The sequence below is a fragment of the Mustela nigripes genome, chromosome 5 (genome assembly GCF_022355385.1).
Source record: "Mustela nigripes isolate SB6536 chromosome 5, MUSNIG.SB6536, whole genome shotgun sequence".
Lineage (NCBI taxonomy): Eukaryota > Metazoa > Chordata > Mammalia > Carnivora > Mustelidae > Mustela > Mustela nigripes.
The window spans coordinates 61,441,843-61,467,902 of record NC_081561.1 but is presented as its reverse complement, the minus strand read 5'-3'; the positions used below and the strand labels follow the sequence as shown (position 1 = coordinate 61,467,902).

Genomic DNA, 26,060 nt, shown 5'->3' with positions numbered 1-26,060 from the left:
AATAAGGTGGTCAGAGAAGACCTCCCTGAGAAGGTGACAGCTGAGCAAAGAGGGAGTGAGGGAGAAAAAGTGTTGTACCTATGTGTAGGAGAAGAGCAGTCAAGGCAGAGCGAATGGCAGTGCAAAGACCCTGGGGTAGAAATGTGCCTGGTACTGAAGGGCAAGAAGGATACCGGGATGGCTGGGGCCATGTGAGACAGGGAGAGAAAGCAGGATCTGAGCCTAGGTGAGGCCAGACTCTGGAAGTCCTGGCCAAGAGCCTTCAACTCGAGCGACATGGAAAGTCACAGGCACTTTTTGACCAGACGTACAACAAGAAGCGCCTAATGTCCCATCCTGTACTTCAGAACAGAAATGGGGTTGGCCCCGGCTCATTCACAGATACAGAGGTGCAAGGGGTTAAGTGATTTGCCCAAGGGAGCAAAGTTAATCTGTAGCTGGGACTGAACGCCAAGTCTGTCTGACTCCAGGGTTCTTCCCCCACTTCATGCCGCCCTTGTCCCTGCTTTGACCTTGGCCCTCACCATCCTTCCCCCACTGGAAGCGGGCCTTAGCCAGCCTTGGTTCTCTTCAGCTACACCACCCCCAACCCCACTGCAGCCAGTAGCCAAAAGGCCTGCAGATTCCAGCTTTATCACCAGCTGGGGCGGTGGGCCTGATGCTTAGGCCAAGGGAGGAAAAAAAGATGGACAAGCCCCAAGCCCAGGGCCCTCTTACCTGTTACTTCTTTGTCCGCAAATTCTCCTGGGACAGAGGGGGTGGGCACAGCCAGTCCATGGTTCTCCTGGGCATTCTGAAGGAGGGCAAAGAGAGCAGGGAACAGGGAAAGACAGAGAAATCTTAAGTTGCTGCTCTAGGAGGTCATTTTACTGCTCAAAAATCAGCAGTGATGATGAGGGTTTGTGTAACCTTGTGAATATACTAAGATACAAAAAGGCTAATTTAAAAGGGTGAGTTTTGGGGCCCCTGGGTGGCTCAATCAGTTGAGTGTCTGACTTTTGATTTCGGTTCAGGTCACGATCTCAGGGTTGTGGGATCAAGCCCTGTGTTGGACTCCAGGCTGGGCGTGGAGCCTCTTAGGATTCTCTTTCTTCCTCTCCTTCTGCCCCTCCCCCTTCACATAAATAAACAAACCCTCAAAGGCTGAATTTTATGTACAGGTGAGCTTGTTATTTGCAGTAGTTATTTGGTCTGTAAAGTTGCTTCGAACACTAAATTAGAAAATGTGGAATCAATGCCCCAAGGGAAACACAGGATTAGGTTCCTGCAAACTTTAGTCAAAGCATTTTCAACCCGTCAATACAGAATTTAGTTTCATGTGTGTTTCTGTTTAAAGACACCTTATTTAAAATATTCTTGACACATTGACATTGAACTCATGGCCAACAGCACTGTAACTCAAGCCTGAACAAAGTTTATCTAACATTTGTATTTTTTCTGTAAGCACATCACAGCCTTCTTACACTTGGAGATGTTAGCACATCAGCACTATATTTGGGGGCCATTTTAAACAGTGAAATCATCAACAAAAAGCAAAGAAGTACAGGGATGCCTGGGTGGCTCAGTGGGTTAAAGCCTCTGCCTTTGGCTCAGGTCATGATCCCAGGGTCCTGGCATCGAGCCCCATGTTGGGCTCTCTGCTCAGCAAGGAGCCTGGTTCCTCCTTCTCTTTGCCTGCCTCTCTGCCTACTTGTGATCTCTATTTATTTATCAAATAAATAAATAAAATCTTAAAAAAAAAAAGCAAAGAATTACAAAAACGCCAACGCACTACAGAGCACAGGACACTTGTTTATAGTATGAGACCCGAAGCAAGAAGGCAAAGGGTCCTGTTTGATCTCAGCTGGGACTGGGTACATCAGGTAACTCAGATTTTTCCTAGCTCTGCCTGTATCCAAAGTGTCTGGAGGATTGCTTTGGGGGAGTTACAAATACATTTTAGTGAGTAGGTGAATTTGCAAATACAAAATCTGCAAATAATGAGAGTCGACTGTCTGCGAATGATATCTCCATTAAAACAAAACAAAAGTGGCTTGCTCCCCTGTGCAAGTCCATAAGTTAAAAGCCAAATGCTTTAGCCAGGCCTCCTGTTCGCTCTTGGTTTTCATTAGGTATTTACAGAGAAGTAAATGCATTAAAAGTGGCAAACTGGAATAGTTCTAGCACTGCAGATGCCCTTCTGATCTTAAGCCTCACAAACCATAATGTATTTACACAGCTGTCAGTTTGTACATACTATTTTGCATTCTATTTTTTTTTTCAAATACACATTTCCATACATCAACAAAGTACACACCTGTGTTTTGGAAGTGCTGTGGAGCATTTTATGGCAGCTCTCAAGGTCCTCGACACCACCCTGGCCTCATCTTTCCCAGCGAGCTTTTATTTCCCACTCAACATGACGGACCCATCCTGGATTCTACTTGACCATCCCCCTCTCCACTACCCTTCCAACCCACACACGGAGTTCATGCTCATCCCTGAGGCTGCGTGTTGGTCAGGTTGCACCCCTCTCCCCACCCTTTATTTCTAACAATAATACTCCTTGCTCTATGCTCTAAACACATGATCTCTGTCACGCTACTCTATGAAGAAGACGATATCCCCATTTACCAGATGAGGACACTGAGGCTCAGAAGTGTTTGTTAAGTTGTCTACAGCCACACAACCAGTACTACCACACCCAGGTCTGTAGTGCTCGTGTTCCTCAGTATTTTGCTTCTCTGAAATCTCTCCTCCTTCAAGGATTAGCTGACCCCTCGAGGTGGATGGTAGAGTGAAGGGGCTAGGAGCACTGGCTTTGGAGCCAGACTACCTGGATTTGAATTCCAGAACTGCCACCTACTAGCTGTAGGGCTGTGCTGGTTGCTGAAGCTCTCTCTGTCTCAGTTTCCCTGCTTATGAGGTGGTGATATGAAATAGAATTTAGCTATTCTAGGGCAGTCGTGGGGTTAAATGACATAATACACAAAAAGCACTTCACTCCTAGCATGTGGTGAATGCCCGTTAAGGGGAGCCCAGTAAACATTATTAGCAGGAGCCCTCACTGACCTGATGCTTTTTTTTTTTTTTTTGAAGATTTTATTTGTTCATTTGACAGAAAGAGAGCACAAGCAGGGGGAGCAGCAGGCAGAGGGAGAGGGAGAAGCAGGCTCTCACCGAGCAGGGAGCCCAATGTGGGGGCTCGATCCCAGGACCCTCGAATCATAACCTGAGCCGAAGGCAGCCACTTAACTGACTGAGCCATCCAGGCACCCCTGACCAGACGCTCTTCAGAGCAACCCATAGCAAAACCCCTCAAAGGAAGATTTTCGTTTGCTCAATCGATATTCCCCTAGTTCCTCCAGTGAGATGTGGTTGACCTTGGAGCCCAGGGAGTACGTCCTATATGAGCCTCCCAAAGCTGGACACACAGTAAGCCATGTTGTTACTCACTGATGGGCTGACGGTGCTTACTCTGGGCTTAATGGCCTCGTGGCTTCATATAAAAGATGGGAAGTTTAAGAAAGGTGTTTTGAAAATATCCATGAGACTCTGGGATACCAAGTGCAATCTTGGAATTATTCTTTGCCCGTTTGGGGGCAAGAAACCACTCATCTTCTCATCCTCAAAGAATTCTGATGCTGGAATAGCCATGAGGCATCATCTTCCTCCTGCCTCTTAGTAATTTTTTCCTGCCTTTACTTGATTCACACAGCCAACACACACCTGTTCTTCACATCTCTCAAACCCAGCGATCTGGACCGGGGGAGGGACAGGGGCCAGCCAATCCGAGGAGTGTCTCCCAGGACATTCTGAGGCACACACACACCCCACTGACTGTCTAATAAACCTTCATCAATTATGTTCCCTCTTTTGATGAGGTGGATTTTGATGAGGTGGAGGCCAGACCATCAAAAGCTAGGGCTGAGACTTCTGTTTACTCTTTTGAACATAATTGGAAAATAAAAAGGCATGGGGACTCAGCATAAAAGGTCTTGTATTCCATTTGTGCTCTGAATTTTGCCAGGGGCATGACCTTGGATGAGGCAGTGACATTAAACCATCACTTCCGTACCTACCGTGTGCTGGCACTAACAGCTTTACCTACATCATCTCAAATCTCTTAACAGAGCCAGGGTGCAAACCCAGGCCTCCCAACTCACCTTTTCTACCAATCACCCATTTTCTTCACTTATGAAATGGAGATAATATTCCCTACTTTGCATTATGAGGGTGAAATGAGATAATATTCCTAACCCAGGAAATCTGTGTTAGCTGAAGGCTTCTGTCTCCCCATCCTCTCTCCTACAAAGGTGAAAAAATTGTGAATGATCAAAGCTAAGCTGCCTGGAATCCTAGAAACTTCTTCTGGGTCACCCGTGGTGCTCCAGTACAATGAGGCATGGAAGAGGAAGATGGACAGATTTTATGCAGCAAAGGTCCTATTGCCCATCCCACCCTTTGATCTTCAAGAACTCTGGAAACACAGTAGACTGACTCCGCAGACCACAGGATGGAAGTCTGTTTCATGAGTGGTCTTGGAGCAACAGTGCAGAACAAGGTCAGGCTTCTCAGGTTCTCCCCAGAGACATGGGCGGGAGGAGTTCCAGGACACGCGGGAGGAGTTCCAGGACACGCCCATCACCTCGCTGTACTGCTTGAGATGATGGGGCTCTCTATTGTTCACCACCCTCGGGGCATGTCCCAAAGTCTAGCCTCATCTGTTCAGGAGCTCCCAGTATGGAAGTGAACTGACCTTGCATCCCCAAGACCCTGATGGCTCTCCCCTTTACCGCTCATGCCCACACAGTCCCAGAGTGCTCACTCAGCTGTCCCTTCCACGGCTGCCTTTGCCAAACTCATTTTCACCTTAGTCCTAGAAAAACAGACCCGGAAGGTGAGTTCCCTTCACTCGTCAGGGAGACCCAGGGAGCTGGCTGGGATGGGGCCGTGTTTTAGTGGGCAAATGCACCGGTGTAGACAGCATCCATCTCCACGAGTGCTGAATTCCTTGACCTGCCTCCTTGAGCCTCAAAGAATGGAGGTAAAGCCTACATGTGAGCCGTGATCCTGAATTGGACCCTGGGATGTGTGCCATGAAGAACATTAGTAGGGCAATTGGCAACAACATAAATGTCCGTTACATAAAAAGTATCATATCAATATTAAATTCCTGACTTTGGTAATTGTGCAGAAAATGTCTCTGTTCTTAGGTTACACACAGTGAAATATTTAGGAGTAGAGGGACACAAGGGCTCAATGGTTCAGGAAGAAACAGTGTATATATAGCAAGGGTGGAGGGAGCAAATAAAGCAAACGTGCTGAATGTGGGCGAAGGCTCTAGAGAGTTCTTTGGGCTATTCCCGTAACTTCTCTGCACACAGGGATTGACTGAAAGAAAAAGTTACTTAATGCCACTGAATTACACGTCTTAAAATGATTGCAATGGTTACTCTCATGGAATGTGTATCTTATAATTTAAACAAAATGAAAATAAAAGAGAAGACCGTGGAAAGAGAAGGAACTAAGAGAGCCTCAGAGCTTCATCCGCTGGCGGTCAGCACCTCACACCATTTTTCTCCCACCGTCTCCAGAACTCCCAGTCTCCGCAGTGACAATGGCAGTTGCTGATTTATATCAGGTGTTCTTTCTGTGTTTTCTCTCTCTTAACTCATTTACTTTCCACAACAACCTGATGAGATTGGTGCTGTTATTGCTACCTGCCTTTTGCAGAAAAGGAAGGACACTGAGGCACAGAGAGGTTAGGGGACTTGCCCAAGGACCCACAACTAGTTATAGATCTCTGTCTTTCCAGGCACCTGGTCATCATCTGCACACCCAGCTTGTCACCTGATTCTGCCAGGCACTTCCTAGGTCCCTCTCTTCTCTCCATCCCCCCAGCTCACCCCTTCTTCAGTCCTCACTGTCTCTTACCCAGACGGACAGACAAGACTACCATCACTGTCTCCAGATACTTCCCTGGCCTCTGCCTCACTCTGTTCTTTATTATTTATTTATTTGACAGACACAGATCACAAGCAGGCAGAGAGGCAGACAGAGAGAGGAAGGTGGGGGAAGCAGGCTCCCCGCTGAGCAGAGAGCCTGATGCGGGGCTTGATCCCAGGATCCTGAGATTATGACCTGAGTTGAAGGAAAGGCTTAACCCAATGAGCCACCCAGGCGCCCCTTCACTCTGTTCTTTAAACCAGATGCCAGGATGTTGTTTCTGAAATGCATCTCGAAGCTGGTCACTTCCCTGCTCAGAAACCTTCCACTAGTCCAGAAGATGAAACTGAAGCACTTTCACATGGCATTCAAGAACTTTCATAAGCTGTCCCCTCTGTGGTTCCTGCCATCTTCTCACCACCCTCTCCACAAACCCTGGGCTCCAACTAGTGGTTCTCATCTTTTTCCCACTCGAGTGTCCGTGGGGACCTGACTCACTCATGAGCAAGTGGGGTCCTTGCAGCAGGGATCCTCAGTAAGCCAGAGACACGATCTTCAAAGAGGCTATTTGGAGGTTCTGTGGGTGGGTGACTAGAAAATACAAATAAGCTGCCTCTCAGGGTTACTTGAGGACTTTCTATGTTGCTCCATGTCAAGTACTCCCGATGGTGCCTATAGCACATAGTAGGCACCTAATAAGTGGGAGCTGTGGTAATAATGCACACGGGGTGAGGACATACAGGGTAGAGACGTTAACGCTGGCTGGAGTTGCCAAGGAGGGCTTCGTGGACCAGGGGCATTTATTCTGGGGTTTAAAGGATAAGTAAGAGTTTTCCAGGCAAAGAAGAACATCCCAGGCAGATTTGGAGCAAGAGCAAGGCTGTGGACAGACACTCAAGGTGTTTCTAATCTCAAAAATCCCAAGATTCTATGGATAATCAAAAAGCAATCAACTAGAGTATTTTTATTCTTAGGGTATTCAATCAGACTATATAGTCTAGGGCTCCTGGCTGGCTCAGTCAGTAAAGCATGCAACTCTTGGTCTTGGGGTCATGAATTCAATGCCTGAGTTAGGGGTAGAGATTACTTTAAAAAAAAAAAAAAAAAAAAAGGAGTTTCTAGCTCAACCTATAATCCTGAATTTATCTTTAATTTATTGGAATATTTCACTGACTTTGGATAGAAGAAACTTTAGATTTTAAAAAGTAAAAGGCAGTCACAATGATGAAAAGGTTAAAAAGGGCCCTAGGCGATTCGGTCACACCTCCCTCCTCCACCTCCTAAGAACCACTGTAGCTGCTTGGGATTCATTCCCCTGTCCTCTCGGGTCTCCACAGCCTTGCTCTTGCTCCGATTCTGCCTGGGATGTTCTTCTTTGCCTGGAAAACTCTTACTTATCCTTTAAACCCCAGAATAAATGCCTCTGGTCCACGAAGCCCTCCTTGGCAACTCCAGCCAGCGTTAACGTCTCTACCCTGTATGTCCTCACCCCGTGTGCATTATTACCACAGCTCCCACTTATTAGGTGCCTACTATGTGCTATAGGCACCATCGGGAGTACTTGACATGGAGCAACATAGAAAGTCCTCAAGTAACCCTGAGAGGCAGCTTATTTGTATTTTCTAGAAGAGGACTCTGAGGCATGGAAAGGCAAGGAACATTGCTCAAGGTCACACAGCTAATAAGTGGCAACTTCGGGATCTGCCCTCATGTCTTTCCTCGAGCACAGACGGAACCGGTCTTAGGTCAGTGTAGTCTCTGCTACCCCAGCCCAGCCTCCTTGTGGGTCAGGTGACGGCTACTCATTTGGTCACGCTTGGCACAGAATGGACAAGGCCGCAAGTTTGTTAAGTGAATGAGGGGAAGAGAGAATACAGGAACAGGAGCAATGGGAAGGCTGCCTGTGTTCTGGAGCCAGCCCTATCACCAACCAAGCTGGAGCCAAGTCACTTGTCTCTCGGGGCCTCTCTGCCTCTTCTATAACCATTTGCTAAGTAAAGGTCACTTCAACCACGGTGCTCTGTGAGTACCCGCCAGTAAGGTATTCTGCCAGTGACTCTGAGCCCCCTGTGCCTTCTGTGGTGGCCTGGGTGCTCCGGGCCAAGCCTCCATGACCGGGAGTGAAGACAGACGTCTGCCGTGGACTCCAGATGATTCTCTATCTCCAGAGAGGGGAAGAGACAAATGGGATAAAGGAGGAGTTCCTGAAGCTGTTTTCCCAGGAGCCACAGGGTGAGGCCAAGCGGGCGGGGCTGGGCTTGAGGTCATGGCTAGCTAGCCTCAGTCCCGGGACTCTGACAGTCCAGTCCTGGAGGAGCTGGGCGTCTGCCACCCGTCATCGCGCTGAGAAAATGACAGAGCCCCGGGCCCCGCGGCGCTGCCGACAGGAGCCCGCATGCGCCTCAGACTCAGCGGGGAGGATTGTGAGGCTCTTTGAGAATGGCAGCCCACAAGCACAGAGCGCCACACCGACCCGACCCGTGCGCGCAGAAACCAACCGAGAATAAGCAAAAGAACCTTCTGAGCACCCCCTCCACCCGAGGCCACGCCCCCGACCCGACCACGCCCCTCGACAGGCCACGCCTATCCCTGCTCCGCAGCCTCAGCCTGGCCTGCTTGGGCCCTGGAGCAGAGTCCAGCCCCTGCCCTGACGGGTGGGGCCCTCCACCTGAAACTGGGGCTCAGGCCCTCCCTGTCCCAACGCCTAGTGGCTAAGATCCTTGATCACACCTCACTCACCCTGTTCACACAGGGTGCAAGCCAGCTCCCCGCCTCAGTCAAGCAGCTTTTTACAAACCATCGCAGCCTGATATATAGGGAAGTTACCCAGCAACGATTAATTGTTGAGAAAGATGGGGGTGGAGGCAATTCCAGGAATATTTATATTTATTTTCTTCCTTATACTGTCTCTAATTCTCAGTTCTTAACAATGAACGTCTGTGTCCTTCATAATTGGAAAAAAAAAACAATACAATAGTTATTATTATTTTTTTAAAATATGAACTTGGGGCACCTGGCTGGCTCAGTTGATAGAGCCTCAAACCCCACGTTGGGTCTACTTAAAAAATAGAAAACAAACAAACAAACTAAACAAAAGAAAACAATATAACATTAACTTTGGAGTCAAACCAGACTGGCAGTCTTAATTTAACTCTATCGTCTCAAAGGAATGAAATACAGTATGTGACACATGGGCAGTGCTCAAGTGTGCCCCTCTCTTGCCTTCTGAGTCAGTTTTCTCATTTGTAAAATGGGGATGATCTCACTGGCCTTAGGCTTGTTAGGACACCAGAGGTCACCACATACCTAAAGAGATCTTGCAGAGTTAGCACTCAAGAAAGGTCATTCACCCCCGCCCCTGGGCCTCCCTCAGGTCCTAACTCAGTGCAGTGGTTAGCAATGTCTCCAAGTCTCCAAGAAGTTGGAGACTCTGCTCCATGGCATGGCCTCTAGTTTGTTGTCTCTGGTTGAAGCTGAAAAGATAGACGCTTCCCAGGTCACTAAAAATCCCTGCCCTTTGACTACACACATTTCAGAGTTGAGGAGAAGGAGGAAAGGTGGAAAACCCTCACTATTTGAGGGGAGGTTATGTTCCTCTTAGAATTTTAGGGGGTCAGAGTCCCACCATGGTCTCAGGGGGACAGGACTCACTCCAGTGATGGCTCCAGCCCTACCCTCCTGGCCTCCTCATGCCTGGGACACACATGCCTGGGACATCCTCATGCCTGGGATTCCTCAAAGTCCAGCCAAACCCCAAGGGTGGGTCACCAGGGGTTGGGCCAACGGGCAACACATGGTTGACCTTGGGTGTGGGCCAACTCTGAGTCTTAGCCGCACATTGTGGAATGCAAGCCTCCTCACCAGATTGCTCTGGAGCTTGGCTGGGGCACCTCAGGATGGGGCGCAGAGCTGCAGGGGGTAAAGGAAATGACCCTCAAGCAGATTTAGAATTGGGGAGCAGAGGATGGAACCCTAGAGTAAAAGCCACAAGGAAACCCTTCCAAAGTCTCCAGCTGGGTGAAGCCCAAGTAGGTGTTGCTTGGGTTTGAAGAGCAGTGTGAGGGGAGGGGGGGGGTGCTGGCCAGGAGCAGGAGGTAGAAGTTTAAGAAAGGAAACTGTGTGTTCTCCACAGAGCAGCTTCTCTAAAGTGGGGAGCCAGTGAGCATTTTATTAAACACCTTGATTTCTTCCTCCACCCTTTGTCACAGTTCAAACACTCTTGGAGGTCAGAGCAGAATCTTCACTAATGAGGCCATGTTCCTCCGAACCTACCTGCTATCTCAGACCGCTCTTGAACGCAGGGCCCCGCCCCTGCCTCTGTGTCCTGAGGGCCCTGCTCTGGTTCCCTACGGGGTGAAGAGTCTATGGGATCAAGGGGACATGCTCTTAGAGCCCATACCACCCCCATCTTGACCTTGCTCCAGGCACCAAGGCCCCTAGAATTGAAGCCCCTGCTTCAATGGTCCTGAGCCCATTTCTAGAGCTTCTTCCACAGTTAGTCCTCCTGAGTGCAGCCCAAGCTGGGGGTACGCATATCCCGGAGCCCATAGTGTGGTCAAGGGGGAGATGCATGTGGGTAGGATGAAGGTGTAGAGCTTCAGAGTGAGGCCCTCACGGTGAGGGAAAAAGCCAGTGCATAGAGCAGGCAGCGGGCTTCCATGCGGACTCCATCTTGTTTCGGGCCTCTGACACCCACCCCCACAGGAACACACAATGCTCCCTCACCCCGCAGCCCTTCCAGCCAATGTCAGCCACATGAATCAGTCAAAAACCAACAATGACTGCCCTGCTTGGTTCATCCTAAGAAGTTCAAACCCCAACCCCAAAGGGAGCGTGGAGTTTGAATTCAGAGATGAGCTAAGAGGGGGTCGAGCAGAAAGCATAAACCCAGCGGACTTTGAGTTTCCAGGCATGGAGGAATAGGGGGAGGGAACCAGAGCCCATGGAGCTTCCTGCCCCCCAGTCCAGCCTGCCACCTCCCCAGGCAGAGCCAGGATTGCCTGACTCACAGGGTGGGGTGACCCAGGGAGCTCTCACCGCCTGGGGCACCCCTAGGGACCTGTCCGGCCAGTTTCCCTATATTTGCCACATTGGCATTTAACTGTTAATTCCTCACATGCGTCACCCTGGGTATGGTTTGATTCAGAGCAGGGAAGGGCAAGAGGGAGCCCCAGAGAGAAGGACAAGCTTCCTACTACTGGCTGTTTGATCAGCTCAGCTCTGGAAAGCTTGGGTAAGCTCTGGCTTGAGCCTTGGGCCCGGCCTCCCCTCAGGGGTAGCAGCAGTAAGTGGAGAGAAAGGATTCTTCCTCCACTCAGCCCAGGCCCTCAGTGGTGTGGACCGTTCTGGCCTGGGAGGAAACCCGGGCTCTGGTCCCGTCTCCGCCTCTACTGAGCTGGGTAACCTAGACCCTTCCCTCCCCAGGCCTGGTTTTTCTCATCCTAATGAGCACCAAGGTCCTCCCCAGTTCAGAAGTTTGGTGATTCCGATCCAGTTCCTCTTAGCTCTCGGAGCAGGAAGTAGGGGGGCTGGAAGGCAACCCGTGGCAGCTATGGAAAGATAGCTCAAGCAGTGAGTGATCTGGGTGTTGTGAGGGGCCTGGCTTCTTGTAGGGGCTTCCTGCCTCTCCATTAGGACTTATATAACACAGACAGTTACAGCTAGGGAGACCCAAAAGGACCATCTGGTGTAACCCCCCTGAATGGGTGGGGACCCAGGGGCCTGGGGAGAGGAAGGGCCGCCCTGCCAGCTCCCTGAGGGCCACTTGGGTCCCATCCCAGTCACAGGGGGGATGCAGAGGTTCTTTTCAGCCCTGGCCTTTGGCTGCCAGCTGCCTGAGAAAGTATCTCTTAGTTCTCTGTCCTTCTACCTCAGCTCTAGTGAGGAGGCTCCAGGAAGTGGTCAGAAGCATCTGCCCTTGCCTCGCGCTGCCTCCTGTCGCCCTCCCCACCTTGCATCCAGCCCTTTGAAGGCTGGAGTAAAAAGCTGACAGTGAGCGTGCCTGCAAAGCTCGAGGAAGAACATGGGCCTCACTGGGCCTGTCACCTGGTTTCTTGGGACACTGCTGCCCAGCACCGCCCCTGCCCCAGGGAAGCATGGCCTAGGAGGTGGCTGAGTATGGTATGGGAAGGGAGGACAGGGAGGGGTGAGACCCGCCTGGCCAGGACAATGTCAGCCAGGGCTTGGGCACGGGCCCAGCTTCCCACCCACCCTAACTTGGCAGGCTGTGGGGGCGGGCTGTGCCCGAGTGTGTATCTATGCGTGAACCCACACCCACAGGGAGCTTCTGTCCTCCTGCTTCTCATTCTCCCAGCCTCCTGCCCCAGATGGAAGAAAGTAAAGACCTGGTCCAGAGCCTAAGGGAGAGGAGTCAGATTCCCCTCAACCCAGGTGACAAAGGATACTGAGGCGGCTGTGTATCTTATGACCTGAATCAGGAGCACAGGGATGTCCCCAGGATATGAACCGTCAGGCCGAGGGTTCCTGATCTAAAGGCCCATCATAGGTGGGCTTCTGGGGACCTGAGAGGGGCCTCTGCTGAAATTGTAAGCAAAACTGCATAGATATGGCTTATAGCCTCATCGGGGTCTCAAAGGGGTCTATGACCCCAAAGAGGCAAGAGACCCTGGTATCCAGCAAGCCTCCGCCGTTGGACAGAGAGCTTCGGAGAGGCAGACGAGAGAGATGTAGGTGTTTGTGCAGGCTGGTGCTGGAAGAGAAGAGAAAAGCTTCTAGATTGTGCATGGAAGGGAGCATAGGAGGGCCTGAATAGAACTTGGACCCTGGAGCCTGGCTGTGGGGCTCCAAATCCCAGCTGGACCACTTAGGAGCTGTGTGACCTTAAGCAAGTTACTCTCCCATTCTGTGCTCCAATTCCTCCATCTGAGAATTAGTAACAGCACCTTCCTGACAAGGCGGCTCTGTGGACTCTGTTAACACACCGGAGACACCTGGAATGCTGCCCAACACAGAGTGAGTGCTCTGTCTGTGTGTGCCACGATCTCAGGGCCATGCCACTGGATGGGACCCTGCAAGCCGCAAGGTGGACTGCCTGGGGAGAAGCCCCCATCTCCTGACTGGCTTGGAGCCTGGCCTGGAGGACTGGCCCCCCCCAAAGGCAGTCTTGGATCTCCAGGCCTGATCTGCCAGCCAAGCCCATTCCAGTGTCTCCACCACACCCACACCCCCTTCTGCCTAGTCTGCCTGTGCTCTGGGGAAGGGCTCCAACCAGAAGGGGTAAGGCAGGAAAGCTGGGACAGGCCCTAATTATGGCAGGGACCCAAGGGGGTGGGTGGGGCAGAACATATCCATTTCAGCCAATCTGAGCAAACACGGCTGCACGGCAGGGTGGCAGGAACTAACCCTACAGCAGCTGGAGCCACTCCAGGGGCAAGGGCCCTATCTGAAAGAGCAGAACAGGTGCGGGTGGGTCAACCCTGGGCCCACGCCACTATAATTCTGAGTGTGTGTCTTGGGGGTGGCTGAAGGGAGAGAATCTAATTCACCTTCAGCAATAGAAGATCTCGAAATTATTTCATGGCTGCAATGACCCCTGTAACACTTTTATACATCTCTGGAAATAAAGTTAGGGGCTGGCTCATTTGCTTCTTACCTTTTTGTTGGTGGCGTCGTACTTCCTATATTTGCCTATAATTCCCACAAGTTGCTTTTATTTATTTTTTTATTGTATTTATTGTATGTATGTATGTATGCATGTATTTTTTGAGAGAGAGTGTGTGTAATGGGGGAGGGGAGGGGCAGAGGGAGAGGGAAAGACAGAAAACCTTAAGCAGGCTTCACGCCCAGCATAGAGTCGGATGTGGGGCTCCATCTCAGGTCTCTGAGATCATGACCTGAGCCAAAATCTAGAGTCAGATGCTTAACCGACTGAGCCACCATGAGTTGCTTTTATAAGCAGAAAACAGGGTGAAGTTGTATTCCCAGAGGTCTGTGCGCTCAGCCCTCCACCTCCAGGCCTTGGGGAATGCAGCCAGAATAGAAGACTCCATGTCTCCCATCTAGAATCTCAGGGTCTTGGTGAGGTTGGACAAACAAAAAAAAAAAAAAAAAAAAAAATCAGGTGACAGAGAGGGAGGTGGTTGTGCCAAACAGCGCTAGTGACCAGAGGGCACAAATCCTCAAGGATGCCAATCATAATATTGTCCCAGCCAGGAACTAGACAGACAAGCCTGAACCTAGAATCTAGGCTCTAGACCTTGGTGAAGCAGTCCCGGAGCCACTGGCCACAGTGAATGTCACTCATCAGGGATGTATATGTAAGTACAGTACTTCAGATGTCAAAGACTTAGCATGAAAAATTCCCTTTCTGGAATTTCTAATCTGACTTTCTCACCTGAATGTCAAACAGCTCAGCAGTATTTTTTTAACATCAATTTAATGTTGAAATAATAATTTTTCGAATATATTGAATTAAGTAACGTATTATTAAAATGAACCTTGCCTATTTCTATGTACTTTCAATGTGGCTACTAGAAAATTTTAAATGACATATGAGGCTTGCATTGTATTTCTGTCGGATAGCACTGGTCCACACTGTCCCAGAAAACCCCAGAACGTGTCTCACAATCAACAGAACCTGTCAGAGAGCAGTGGATGTTGAGTTTGTGTCCCTTGCCAAAAAACAAAAGCCCAACCATGGCTCCAGAAGGGAGATTTTGGTTTCCTGCAGTTTCAGACCCACGAACAATCCTGTCCCAAATGCACTTCTCCCAGGGATCACGGCTATTTGTCCTTTGAGACAGCTCAGTTGTTACCCTCTTCCAGGAAGCCTTCCTGACCACCTCTGTGGCCAGATTGGCTGCCGGTGCTCTGAGTTATGTTCCAACAGTCTGTTTACTCACTCCTGTCCTTCCCTGAGAGCAGCAGTGTGGGCTCTGTCCTCTCTGTGTATCCGTGTCCAGTGCAAGGCCTGGCACAGAGCAGGCAGTGGTCAGTGCTTGCAGAACAGGGACAAGAATCTTGCTTCGCTAGAGGGACCCATCACTGCGTTGCCTTTGCATACAAGATCCCCAGAACCTCTCCTTGGGTTTCAACTTGGAGGAGCTGACACCCTTAGCCTCAGCCTTTCTGCCATGAGTCTTAGCCATGCTTCCTCCCAGAAGCCACCCTGGGTTGGCATCAGGAAGGAAGGGAATGAGCAGAAGCTGAGATGTCCACTAGGGCTAGGGCAGCAGGTGGCCCAACCAGAGCCGACCCCCAGACCGCAGTCCAGAACCGTACTTACTAGTGGAAGGAAGGTCAGGAGGGGCCGGACTCTTGGCCGAGCTTTCAGTGTGGCCGTTCCTGACTCACTCACAGAGTCAAACCGATTGTCTCCATAATAGATAGCACCTGGGGGAGACAAATGCAGGAGACCATGAGCTGGAGATCAAAGGCATGTGCTACGACTGAGTTAATCTACCCTGCAGTTCCGAGGGAGGAGAGCCAGGCCCTGTGGTTGGCCCATCTGACTCAGCTCCTCGGCTCTTACACAATAAGATCCTGTCAATGGGGTGGGTGCTCAGGGGGCCCATTGCAGTGGGGTTGGGAGCGACGCCAAGGGGGCTGTTTCCTGGGGCCTCCTGCAGCGTTCCCAGCTTGCCCCAGCAGCATGTTCCTCCTGATTCCCGGACAGCTCCTGAGTCTACACTTCAACAAGTCGTCCTTCCTTTAGGGGCCCTGAGATTGTGACCAATGCCCCAGTTAAAGCTTATCTCTGAGCAAGGGAGGAACGCAAGGTGGCTTTTCTCTCAAGTGTTTGAATTTCTAATCTGGAACAAGCAGAGAAGATGAGGTCACCTGCTGCCCCCAGTGGCTCAGCCCCCACCTTCTGGACTCTTCTAACTCAAGATTTCCCTAGTCCCTGAAACCATCAATGTTTGTGAGCATGGCTCCCCTTCATTGTACCCTTGAGGGCAGAGCAGAAAGAGTGGGACAGTAGGGTCCATGTGACCTAGCACAAATCCCAGCCTGGCTACTTACTGGCAGTGTCATGTAACCTCTCTGGGCCTCAGTTTTCCTATCTGTACAATGGGAGTGATATTAGTGCTAACCTTATAGGACTGTTGTGAGGAGTTAGTGTGGCCCACACATAGTAAGAGCTCAGCAAATGTGGTCACTTCCCCTGTAGGAGGATGATACAAAGACTCTTCTCTTCCTCTAGTTACTGGGTCTGTATTCTGGGCTTGCTTGCTTGCTTTCTTGCTTTCAATATTTTATTTATTTATTGGAGATAGAGAGCACAAGCAGGAGGAGAGACAGAAGGAGAGGGAGAAGCAGGCCTTCCCCTGAGCAGGGGTCACTGTGGACTTCCTACTATGTTGGTCATAAGCAGGAAGGGTTTTCACCCCTTTAACAGGGCACGAGGGACTTTTGGTTCCTCTATAACCAAAGGGGAAAGAGAAGAAAAGTCAAAATCCCAAGGAACCAGAATCCTATAACTGGAACATTGAACAAATCATGATTACTTTTCCCATTGCACATGACTCCAGGAGCAAACTGCAAGAAAGCCAAAAGATTTATTCAAGAGAGACTGGGCTTGTAAGGGAAGTCCTGAGATCAGAACACATTCACCCCAAATTCCCACACTTACAGCCACACCCCCCCCCCCTATGTCAGAATCTAGGGTTTTGAATGTGACATAAAGGCTCTTGAGAACATCAAAGCAGCTGGACCCAGAGCCCTTTGTGTGCTGTCCCTCCAGGCAGAGAGTGACTGGAACGTTCAGGAATCTCCACCTCTGAAAAGGGGCCAAAAGGACGAGTTCTCTGTGTGTGCCACAGTCCCCAGTAACTCCAGTTCCCAGCAGGGCCCTGCCCAGCGCACTCCAGGAAGACATGGTTGCCCAGTCCCTACCAGGTGCCAGGGAGCGGGGGCGGGGGCGGGGGGGTGGGGGCGTGCAGGAAGCATAGGAGTGCAGATCTGGCCCAATCAGAAATCACAAAAGTGGAAGATAACAGGGAAATCCCAACAACGACGGCTCTTGCTAAGGCCCACCTGATTCTCTCTGGCTTCTAAGGGTTTGCACATTGACACCAGGATCTCCTGGGACGTTCCCCAGATAGTGGTGTGCGGACACCAAAGTCTAAATCCAACTTGCCTGATATGGCTGCTGGGCCCTTACTAGGACCGGGGTGGGGAGAGATAGCAAGAGAGGTAGGCTCCCAGGCTGACCTTTTCTCTAATCATCTCATCTCTGCATTAGTGCTGGGATCTATGGGGCCTCCTTTCTACAGGCAAATTGTCCTAACATCAATGGCTAGTGTTATCGTGTGCCTTTGGAAGGGAGCACCTTGGCAAGGGGATCACAGGGGCAGTAATAATATAGTAATGGGTAAAACTTACGGAGCACTTTTTTTTTTTAAGATTTTATTTATTATTTGACGGACAGAGATCACAAGTAGGCAGAGAGGCAGGTGGGGGTGGGGGGGGAGCAGCACCCCCCCCCCCACGATGAGCAGAGAGCCTGATTCGGGGCTCGATCCCAGGATCCTAGGATCATGATCCGAGCCGAAGGCAGAGGCTTTAACCCACTGAGCCACCCAGGCGCCCCTTACTGAGCACTTTCAATGGGCCGGGGACTGTTCTAGGCGACTTGCACATTATCTATTCACTTAATTTTTGAAACAGTTCCATTTTAAATTGGGACAATCATCACTGCAATTGGACAGTCATCATCCCCATTTTACAGACGAGGAAATGGGGACAGAGAGAGGTCTAAGAACTTGCCCGAAGCCTCTGAAGCCAGGATTTCTGTTGCAGGGCTGATCTCTGAACCATGACCTGTCCAGAGTAGGGAATCCTAATCCCGCTGTTTACAGGGTGGGGGGTTAGGGGTTAGGGGCCGGGTGGGGAGCTATTTGGGGGTAAGAGAGTCTTGGCTGGGGCCCTGGAGTAGCTCTGGGGAGGGGCGGGAACGGAAGCTTGCCCAGGCCGGGGCAGAGCTCAATCTGACTTGCACGCAGGTGCTTGGGCTCTAACCACCTCACAGATTCCACAGTTCTAACTGCCTCATAGATCCCATGACTCAGCCCTGACTGGGAGGCACTGTCGTTTTGGTTTGTGGTCATTTTCAACGAGGGAACACTTTCTAAAAATACAGTCCATCTCTGGGAAAGCAATCAGAGGCGAGAGGCGGTGCTTGAGGCCCCGTGGCTCTTTCCCCACCAGGGCGCTTCTGTGAAATTCAGTTTGGCTCTCCAGGACTAAGAGGCATGGCTGGGGTCAGGGCAGGGGGGAGTATGGTGACAGAGTCAGAGCGGTGTGAGGTGAGAAACGGTCCACTGGCTCCTGCTGGCTCTCAAGATGGCAGGGGCCACGAGCCAAGGAATGTGGGTGGCCCTTAGAAGCTGGAAAAACTGAGAAAACAGACTCTCCTCTACAGCCTCTGGGAAGGAACAGAGTCTCATGGACATGTTAATTTTAGCCCTGTGAGCTCAGTGTCAGACTTCTGACCGACAGAACTTCAGATAATAAATGTATGTTGTTTGAAGAAAGAAAAACAAAACAAAAAAGACGCGTGGCTAGAACCTGCCAGACTTTCCCTGGGCCCCTCGTGCCTGGGCTCAGTTTCTGACTGAAGCACACCATCAGGTGAGGCAAGAGGGGCCACCACCATGAGCTGGGTCCTCCACGAGTTCAAGGTCAGGGCTGAGGCTTTCTAACCCTCAAGATCAAGGTCCAAACTAAACAGAGACAATAGAGTCCAACTTGGGGCTTTTCCCATGGAAGTAAATGAACCGGGTTCCAGTCACAGTCTCAGGGGTGCTGGAATGGAGCTTCCTAAGAAGCAGTCCCCTCCTCACCCAAAGAGGTAAAGGAGGGCCAGGCCAGATCTTGAGGAGGGAAAGGGAGTGACAAAGAGGAATCTGAACTTCTCACCCTCTGAGGACACAGTGAAGCTGCTCAATAAAAAAAGATCCCAGTCTACTGTCTTGCCCACCCTGAAACCTGGAAACTCCCTCTGCATCTGTCTTTTTACTTGGCACCTTGCCCACCGGAAGAGTCCTTGGGGGATCTCGAGCTTGCAACATGGCCCAGAGGGACACCAGGAGCATCCCAGCAGGATTCAGGAGGCAGGGAAGTGGAGAGAGCCACCAGGGACCTAGAAGCTTCTAGAGAAAGGGGGCATCTTCGGGAAACCCTGGGGCCATTCCAGCAGCCAGGTAGACTTAGGAGGCACCAGGGGCAGGGCCTGAGCAGAGCCGAAGCCCCAGGTGGACCACAGCCCTGTCAAGGCACAAACAAGTATCTCTGCCTGGCAAACTCATCTCAAACGAGCGCAGTGATAAGAGAGGAGAAAGTTCAGAGCTGCCTCCCCATACCCAGACCCGATCTTTAAAACAATCCCAGCTTCCCCTGCAAATGAAATCTTCTTCCTGACAGGCCTGTGCCCAGGATCCCTTTGCATTTGGTTACATTTCTCTCTCACAGATGGACGGGAAACAAAGGCCGCTTTTCATTTACGTTTCCTCAAGGATCTCAGTTCATGTAAATCCTATCTCCTATCCAGAAACCCGGTTCAAAAATAACTCTTGGTGGCCCCACGTGTTTCAGCAGGAAGACATCCCCTCAGACCTCAGGCCCCACCTCCCCAGCTGGGTGGCAGGGTGGGGGGTGGGGTGCGGCAAGTGGTGCAGGGACCCGGGCTGTGGGTTTAGGAATCAGCAGAGCCTGGTTCCAGTCCTGGCTCCATCACTTACTCACTGTAGGGCCTTGGGCATGTTTCTAGGTCTCTGGGAGGCTAGCCCTCATCTTTGTAACTGTAGGTGATGATCCCGACTTGGGGGGTGGGCTGGGTGAGGCTGAGTGAGAGACACAGTATGCAACAGCTGAGCACAGTGCCTAGCAGATAATTTCTGCTCAGTAACCATCATCATCGCCACCGCCCTCATCATTGCGCTCCCTCTGTCCCCCCTTAGCTTGCTTGGGCAAGGGTTTGGCTATGAGCTCGAAACACAGCAAATTAAGGGTAAATAGCTATGCCCCTGCGTGTGAGCCATGGGGAGGCGGGTAGCCCTTTGCTCTCATGTCGGGGAGAACTCTGAATGCGGACATTTGGGGCTGCTCTTGGCAGATGGGAAGACAGAGGTGCCGCGTGGGTGGGGCAGGCTCAAGGTCACAGAGCAGCCCCTGTGCCAGGACCCAAACAGTGTGCCTGACTTGCAATGCTGGGCTCTGGGCACAAATGATGAGTGCCTTACATATGGCACACGGCTTGCTGCCTCTCCCCAAATTGGTTCTCTTGGTGTATGTGTGTGTGTGTGTGTATAAGTGTAGTGGGGTGGGTGGGTGGGTGGCCTGCTCTGGGGAAGCTGAGGGCTGGGCCCAGCTGCTGCCTCCCTCCCAGCCCTCCCTTCCTCCCCTTCTTGCCAAAGGGAGCAGCATCTCACTGGGTCTTTGGCATTTCTTTTCTCTGAGAGTTCTGGGTCGAAACTCCTTGCCCAGCCACAAAGCAGCCACAGATCTCCTTGGAGGCTGAGGCTTGGGACTGTCCTTTAGCTCTTTCCCCAAATCCTAGACAGGTCTGAACTAGAGAGAAAATTAATAATAAAAATGCAAATGTCTAACATCTATTAAGCAAGTATTACGAGCTTGGAGTGATTTGAAGTGCTCTGTGCATTCTCATTCACAAACCTTGGGAGAGGCCCTCTCATTATGCCCATTTTGCAGATTAAGAAACTGAGGCCCAGAGAGGTTAGGTCCCTGCCCGAGGGCCCACAGCTGGTGAATGAAAGGGGCCAGGATTCAAGCCCAGGCAACCTGACTCTAGGACCCTCTGACCACAACCAGAACAGTGGGGAAATAATGAAGAGGTCTGGCTCCTCTTCCTTCGATCTCCTGTTTTCCCAGACACTCAGAATGGGGTGCCACCTAGAGGAAACAAATGGACCTAGGAATCAGCTCTGGGGTCACGGTGGCTCCTCAGTGTGTTGCCTGAGGATTTGGGGGCACTTTCTCGGGCTTTGTTTCCCCACTTATCCTATGGGGTCCATTACTCCTATGTTGCAGGAAGCCTCCCACAATCAGAGGGAAAGGAGCTGGCAAGGACATGAGGAGGGCTGGGGGGATGATATGTGGCCCCAAATTGCCGGAAGCCCCCAAATGGCCCCAAGTGCACTGGCCCCAGGGTCTAATCCCAGGGGCTTCGGAGGGGTGAGGCTGTAGCTGAGGGAGTTTGTTGCCTTGACACAGAATAAGCCAGAACCCCCAAATCGATACCCCATCTCTACCCCACAGAGATGAAGCATCCAGTCCTTGGTCACTAAGGAGCCCCAGCCTTTCAGGGAAGCAGCAGAGGGGCCCCACAAAGGTAACACACAAATGACATTAAAGAGGCCCTTCCTTGCTAATTAACAGGTCCACATGACAGAAACCTGAAAAGGCCAGTCTGTCCCAGCAAGCCCCAGCAGGTCTGACCCAGGCACCAGAGAGAGGCCTTTGTCCAAGGGCAGAGAGGACGAAGCAGGTTGAGCTGGGCCTGAGCAGGAAGCCACAGGTAGAGTCGGAAGGGGGGGGGAGGTGGGGTGGGGGATGGAGTCGGTGGGGACAGAGCGCTGGGGCCTTGGGGGCAGGACCTGGCCCTCTGCTTTCTAGTTAGGATGCACTGCTCAGAGTACAGACTCACCCAAGGACTTCACCTGGGGACCCACTGGAAATGAAGTCTCCCCCCATTCCGAACGGACTGCGTCAGAATCTGATTTTAACAAGGCCCCAGGCGACTGGATGCAAGGCAGCATTTGAGCTGCCCTGAGCTGAAATGACTGAGTCTTTTCACCTACCCAAGCCTTTCGACTCTGTTAACATATGGAGTTGTTTTTTTTTTTTTTTTTTTTTTAAGATTGTATTTATTTGACAGAGAGAGACACAGCGAGAGAGGGAACAGAAGCAGGGGGAGTGGGAGAGGGGAAACAGGTTTCCCTCCAAGCAGGAAGCCCAATGTGGGGCTCGATCCCAGAACCCTGGAATCATGACCTGAGTTGAAGGCAGATGCTTAGCTGACTGAGCCACCCAGGAGCCCCTAACATATGTAGTTTTTAGCATGGTGCCTGGGTCAGTAAATAACTGATAATAATAATAATGATGATATTATTACTGCTACTCATGTGTCTGCTGGAGAGAAGGGGTACCCTGGAGCTGGTCTGCTGTGGTCTAGGGAGACCCTGGCCTTCTGGAGTTGAACCACAGGGACGAAAGGAGCTTGGGTAATGGGTGAGTATGTGTGCACTGACCTGCCAGCTAACCGCAGTGAACCTCCAGGGGACAGGAGGAAACAGCAGTCTCCTTCACACCCCTGCAAGGCTCAGGCAGCTCTCAGGAGGCCGGGGACATCCTGGCCCAGGCAGTGACTAGGCGCTCAGCTCCAGGGATTCACAACTTCCTACCTTTCAGTCTGGCCTGAGACAAAAGGTCACGGACCCCCAGGAGCAGGGACGCCAGAACCACTAGCCAACCCTAGGGATCATTGGGGTTCTCTGGCCAGGAGCTGGCTTCAGTCCCTGCACATTTATTTAGACCTGCAGAAAGTCCTAGCCCAGTGATTCTGAGTGGGACCCCAGGAATCTGCATCTGTAATAAGTGTCCTATGTGGTTGTGACATAAGCAATTTACATTTGGAGGAACAAGGCAAGAAAGAGAGGATGACCCATTGCTGGGATGGGGTGAGATGGTGGGGAATAAAGAAGGTGGGTTAATTCATCCAAGAAGTAAGGGAGGAGTCCCGAAGGATAGACAGCCTTGTTTCTGGCTGCCGCAGCCCGTCCCTGATCACGGAATTTGCAAAGATCCACATCTCTGCCTTCTCAAGCATTTCGAAAACAATCCTGTGGCCTTTTAAGACCCCTCTGTGGGCTGGTGGATGGGGAGCAGGAGGCTTCATTAGGATTACATCTGCATTAAGTGAAGCTCTCCCAATAGTTATTAGAATATATGTCAAGGGAATTGTTTAAAGAAAAGCAGCTGTCACCGCTTTCACATGACTGTTTGCATTTTACCCACTGCACCCAGCCTACCCTTATGCAAACAGATTTTTTACATACTATAGCCACAGAGCGGAGAGTTACCTTCCACACCTTCCCTTCCACACCTCTGGATTGATATCCCCCTTCCATTCCTCCACACCACCCCTACCCTGTTCTCTAGGGCCCAATACCACCAGCATCTCAGAGAATGCTGCAGACTCAGGGATCCTATAGAATGCTAATCTCAGCCCCTTTAAGGCCTTAAGATGGCCTCAGTTTCCTCTGGTCTACAGCATTGTTAGGAAGAGATGCTGAAGCTGGCAAGGGCAGGAAGCGCAGAGTTGAAATGACCCGAACATAATAAATCATACAGTAGTCAACCTATTTTTTCTGTGAAGGCCCAGCTAGTAAATATCCTGGGCTTTGTGAGCCATACCGTCTCTGCTGAGGCTACGCAACAATGCCACTGCATCATGAAAGCAGCCACAGACAACATGTAAATCATGGGCATGACTGGCTGTTTTAATAAAACTTTATTCATGAAAACAAGCCAGGGGCCAGATTTGAGCCAGGTCTATAATTTGCCAATTCTTACTTTTAGGGCTTTTCTTTTAAAGAGTCTTCAAACCACTGCCATGTACAAACCTCAAGCAGCCATTCTCCAGACCACCTAGAAACCATCCCCATTTCATAGAAGAAAAAAACCAAGGCCCAGGGAGTGGCTAGCCTTCACTTTATAGACAGAGACAGGTCTGGTATCTTCATCCCATCACAGAATCTCCAACACTGGTCCCTCCTCTCCCAACTCCTAGCACATGTCCTGGGCTACACCCACTGGCACCCTGGGGAACACCCCGGAAACACTGGGGGAACATCCCACTGGGTGCATGTTGTTTTCCACCCCTCCATGCGCAGGGTGCGACCAGGCTGAGTCAGCTGAGTCAGCTAGAGGCCCAGCCCTGCCCTGGGAATGGGAGGAACTGCCCCCTGGGCTTCAGCCTTGCCCAGGCTGGTGAAGGCTGCAGCTGGCCGAAGGTGACAGGGAACAATGCCTCCACTTCACTCACCAGAGGGACTGATCCCTACCAGCAGCCTGATTAGTGCAGCCAAAAATACAGAGAAGGGTCTAAGATATTTCTGAGGTCTCCCCTTAGGAAAGCAGTGTGTGTGTGTGTGTGTGTGTGTGTGTGTGTGTGTGTGTGTTGTGGGAGGGGTGTGTTCTCAGGCAGGTGTCCCTCAAGTCAAATTCACCTTTGAATCACCTCTCCTTAAGTTAATTCAGCAAGCTGGCTAAGAATGTTGTCTCTGGGGCCTGGCTTTGGGGTTCAAATATCAGCTCTGCCTCATGAAGGAAGTTTTGGGGTAACTGAAGGGTTCTCAAACCGAATTGTGGTGACGGTTGCACAAGTCAGTAAGCCTAACAATCATTGAATTGTATACTTAAGAAAATCCTGACATGGTCATGTAAAGCTGTGTGATTTGGGGCATGTTACTTAACCTCCCTGTGCCTCAGTCTCCCCATCTGACAAATGGGAATTATAGGACTTGCATCACTGACTACATGGAGATTGCTAGATGAGGAGGGTCCAACCAGTAGACAACATACAGACTTTAGAATGGTATCTTGCATTCAGACTTTAGAATGTAACCCTAGCAAAAGGTCAGTAAGTGTTTGCTACACAAGTGAGGAGAGGTGTTCAGGCCTCGCAGAGTCAGTACACTCGGCAGTTAGTAAGTTCCTAAATTGTGCCTCCACATTGCTCTGCCCCTCCTAGGCTTTGCTCCTGCTGTTTACTCTGCAAAGTGCTGGATGCCCTTCCCTCTCAGCTCAAACCCTAGTTCCAAGCAGAGGTCATTTCTCTTCTCCACCCCTTACGCCCTCCATTTTTTAGAGCAAAGGCTCAGAACAGTCTAAACAGCCTATGGTTAGCTTTGTTCATCCACTGGTCTGAGATCTTTGGGCCAGAAGAGGTGATACCTTGTTTCTCCCCCTCCTGTCCAGGTGCTTTGTGTCCCCACTCTGACAACCTGGGTGCCGAACTGAAACCAACAGCAGGTATAGGGGGTATAGGATGAGTCCATACCATCTTCTTGTAGGTCATGGTATAGTGGCCATAAAGGTCAGAGGAGACATTAGGGTGACAATGAAGGAGGTGAGCCAAAGCTTCAGCTCATACACAAGAAGTGAATTCCCGTCCCTATCGCACTGGTTTCCCCTCAGTTACTGAGGGTATAAACTGCAAAAAAGATGCAGTGCTGACCAGATGACCCACAGCTAAAGCACCAGGCCTGGGTTGGTTTGGTGAGTCCAGACACAAGGCTCCCCAGGCCGCTGCCCGTCAGGAGGGTGTTCCCTGGACTCCACTGTCCCTGCTTGGCCTCCGGGACCTGAGCCCATAGACAACACCGGCCCCAGGCTGAGCGGGCAAGAGCCTGTGACCGCAGGAAGGGACTCGGGTGTCTTGCACCCACTGGTCATTTCGCAGCAGTGGCTTCGGTTGATTTTCCCTGGGCCGCCCCTGTGCAGAGCCGAGCGTGTCAGCACCAAGAGAGCAGCCCCTCTTTTTGCCTAGGACCCGGGCCAGGAACTGAAGGGACACCCCCTGGGCCTCGGCTGGGAGGAACAAAGCCCAGGAAGACTTTCTGACAGTAACTCAGACGCACTTTTCACCGAAGGAGGGAAAATAATCACCTCCGACGAGCAGCCAGGGTAAGCGGCGAGCGGCGGGGGGCCTCCCTCCCTCCCCGTCCCTCTGGCCCCTCGACCCTCTCCCGGGACAGCCAGCCGGCCGCCTTCCCTTCCCGGCAGCGCCTCCGCACCCGGGGCGCAGGTCGCGGCGTGTTCCTTCCCGACCGCGCGGAGCCGCGCCTCCCGCGCTCCCCGCCGCCTCCCCCGGGCCCGGGGGGCCGCCACCCAGCGCGCGTGCTCCTACCGAAGTCCCGGCTCCCCTCCTCCGGGGCCTCCTGGGTGAAGATCCAGGGGGGGTTGGTGGCGTAGAGGGAGGTGTTGGGAGGGTTGGCGTGCTTCTTGCCGAAGAGTTTGCTGAAGGTGCCCTGCACCGTCTGGTTCTTTTTCATGCTGCCGCCGGCCGCGCGGCACCAGGGGAAGGACCTTCCCTCCCCCGGCCGTGCCCTGCCCCGGACCCAAGTCCGCACCGGCTTTCCCGGGGGCCC

The 26,060-nt window shown here is 51.4% G+C and overlaps 1 protein-coding gene across 1 annotated transcript in view; it reads right to left on the bottom strand.

The window, feature by feature from the left end:
• C5H6orf132 (chromosome 5 C6orf132 homolog) overlaps window positions 1-26,060 on the bottom strand; it is a 34,173-nt gene extending 8,113 nt beyond the window's left edge. Inside the window, exons 1-3 of the mRNA XM_059400473.1 lie at window positions 25,820-26,060; window positions 15,173-15,279; window positions 718-793 (exon numbers count right to left, since the gene is read on the bottom strand). Of these exons, the coding sequence (XP_059256456.1) occupies window positions 718-793; window positions 15,173-15,279; window positions 25,820-25,964 (328 nt within the window). The 5' untranslated portion in view covers window positions 25,965-26,060. The remainder of the gene's footprint in view (window positions 1-717; window positions 794-15,172; window positions 15,280-25,819) is intronic.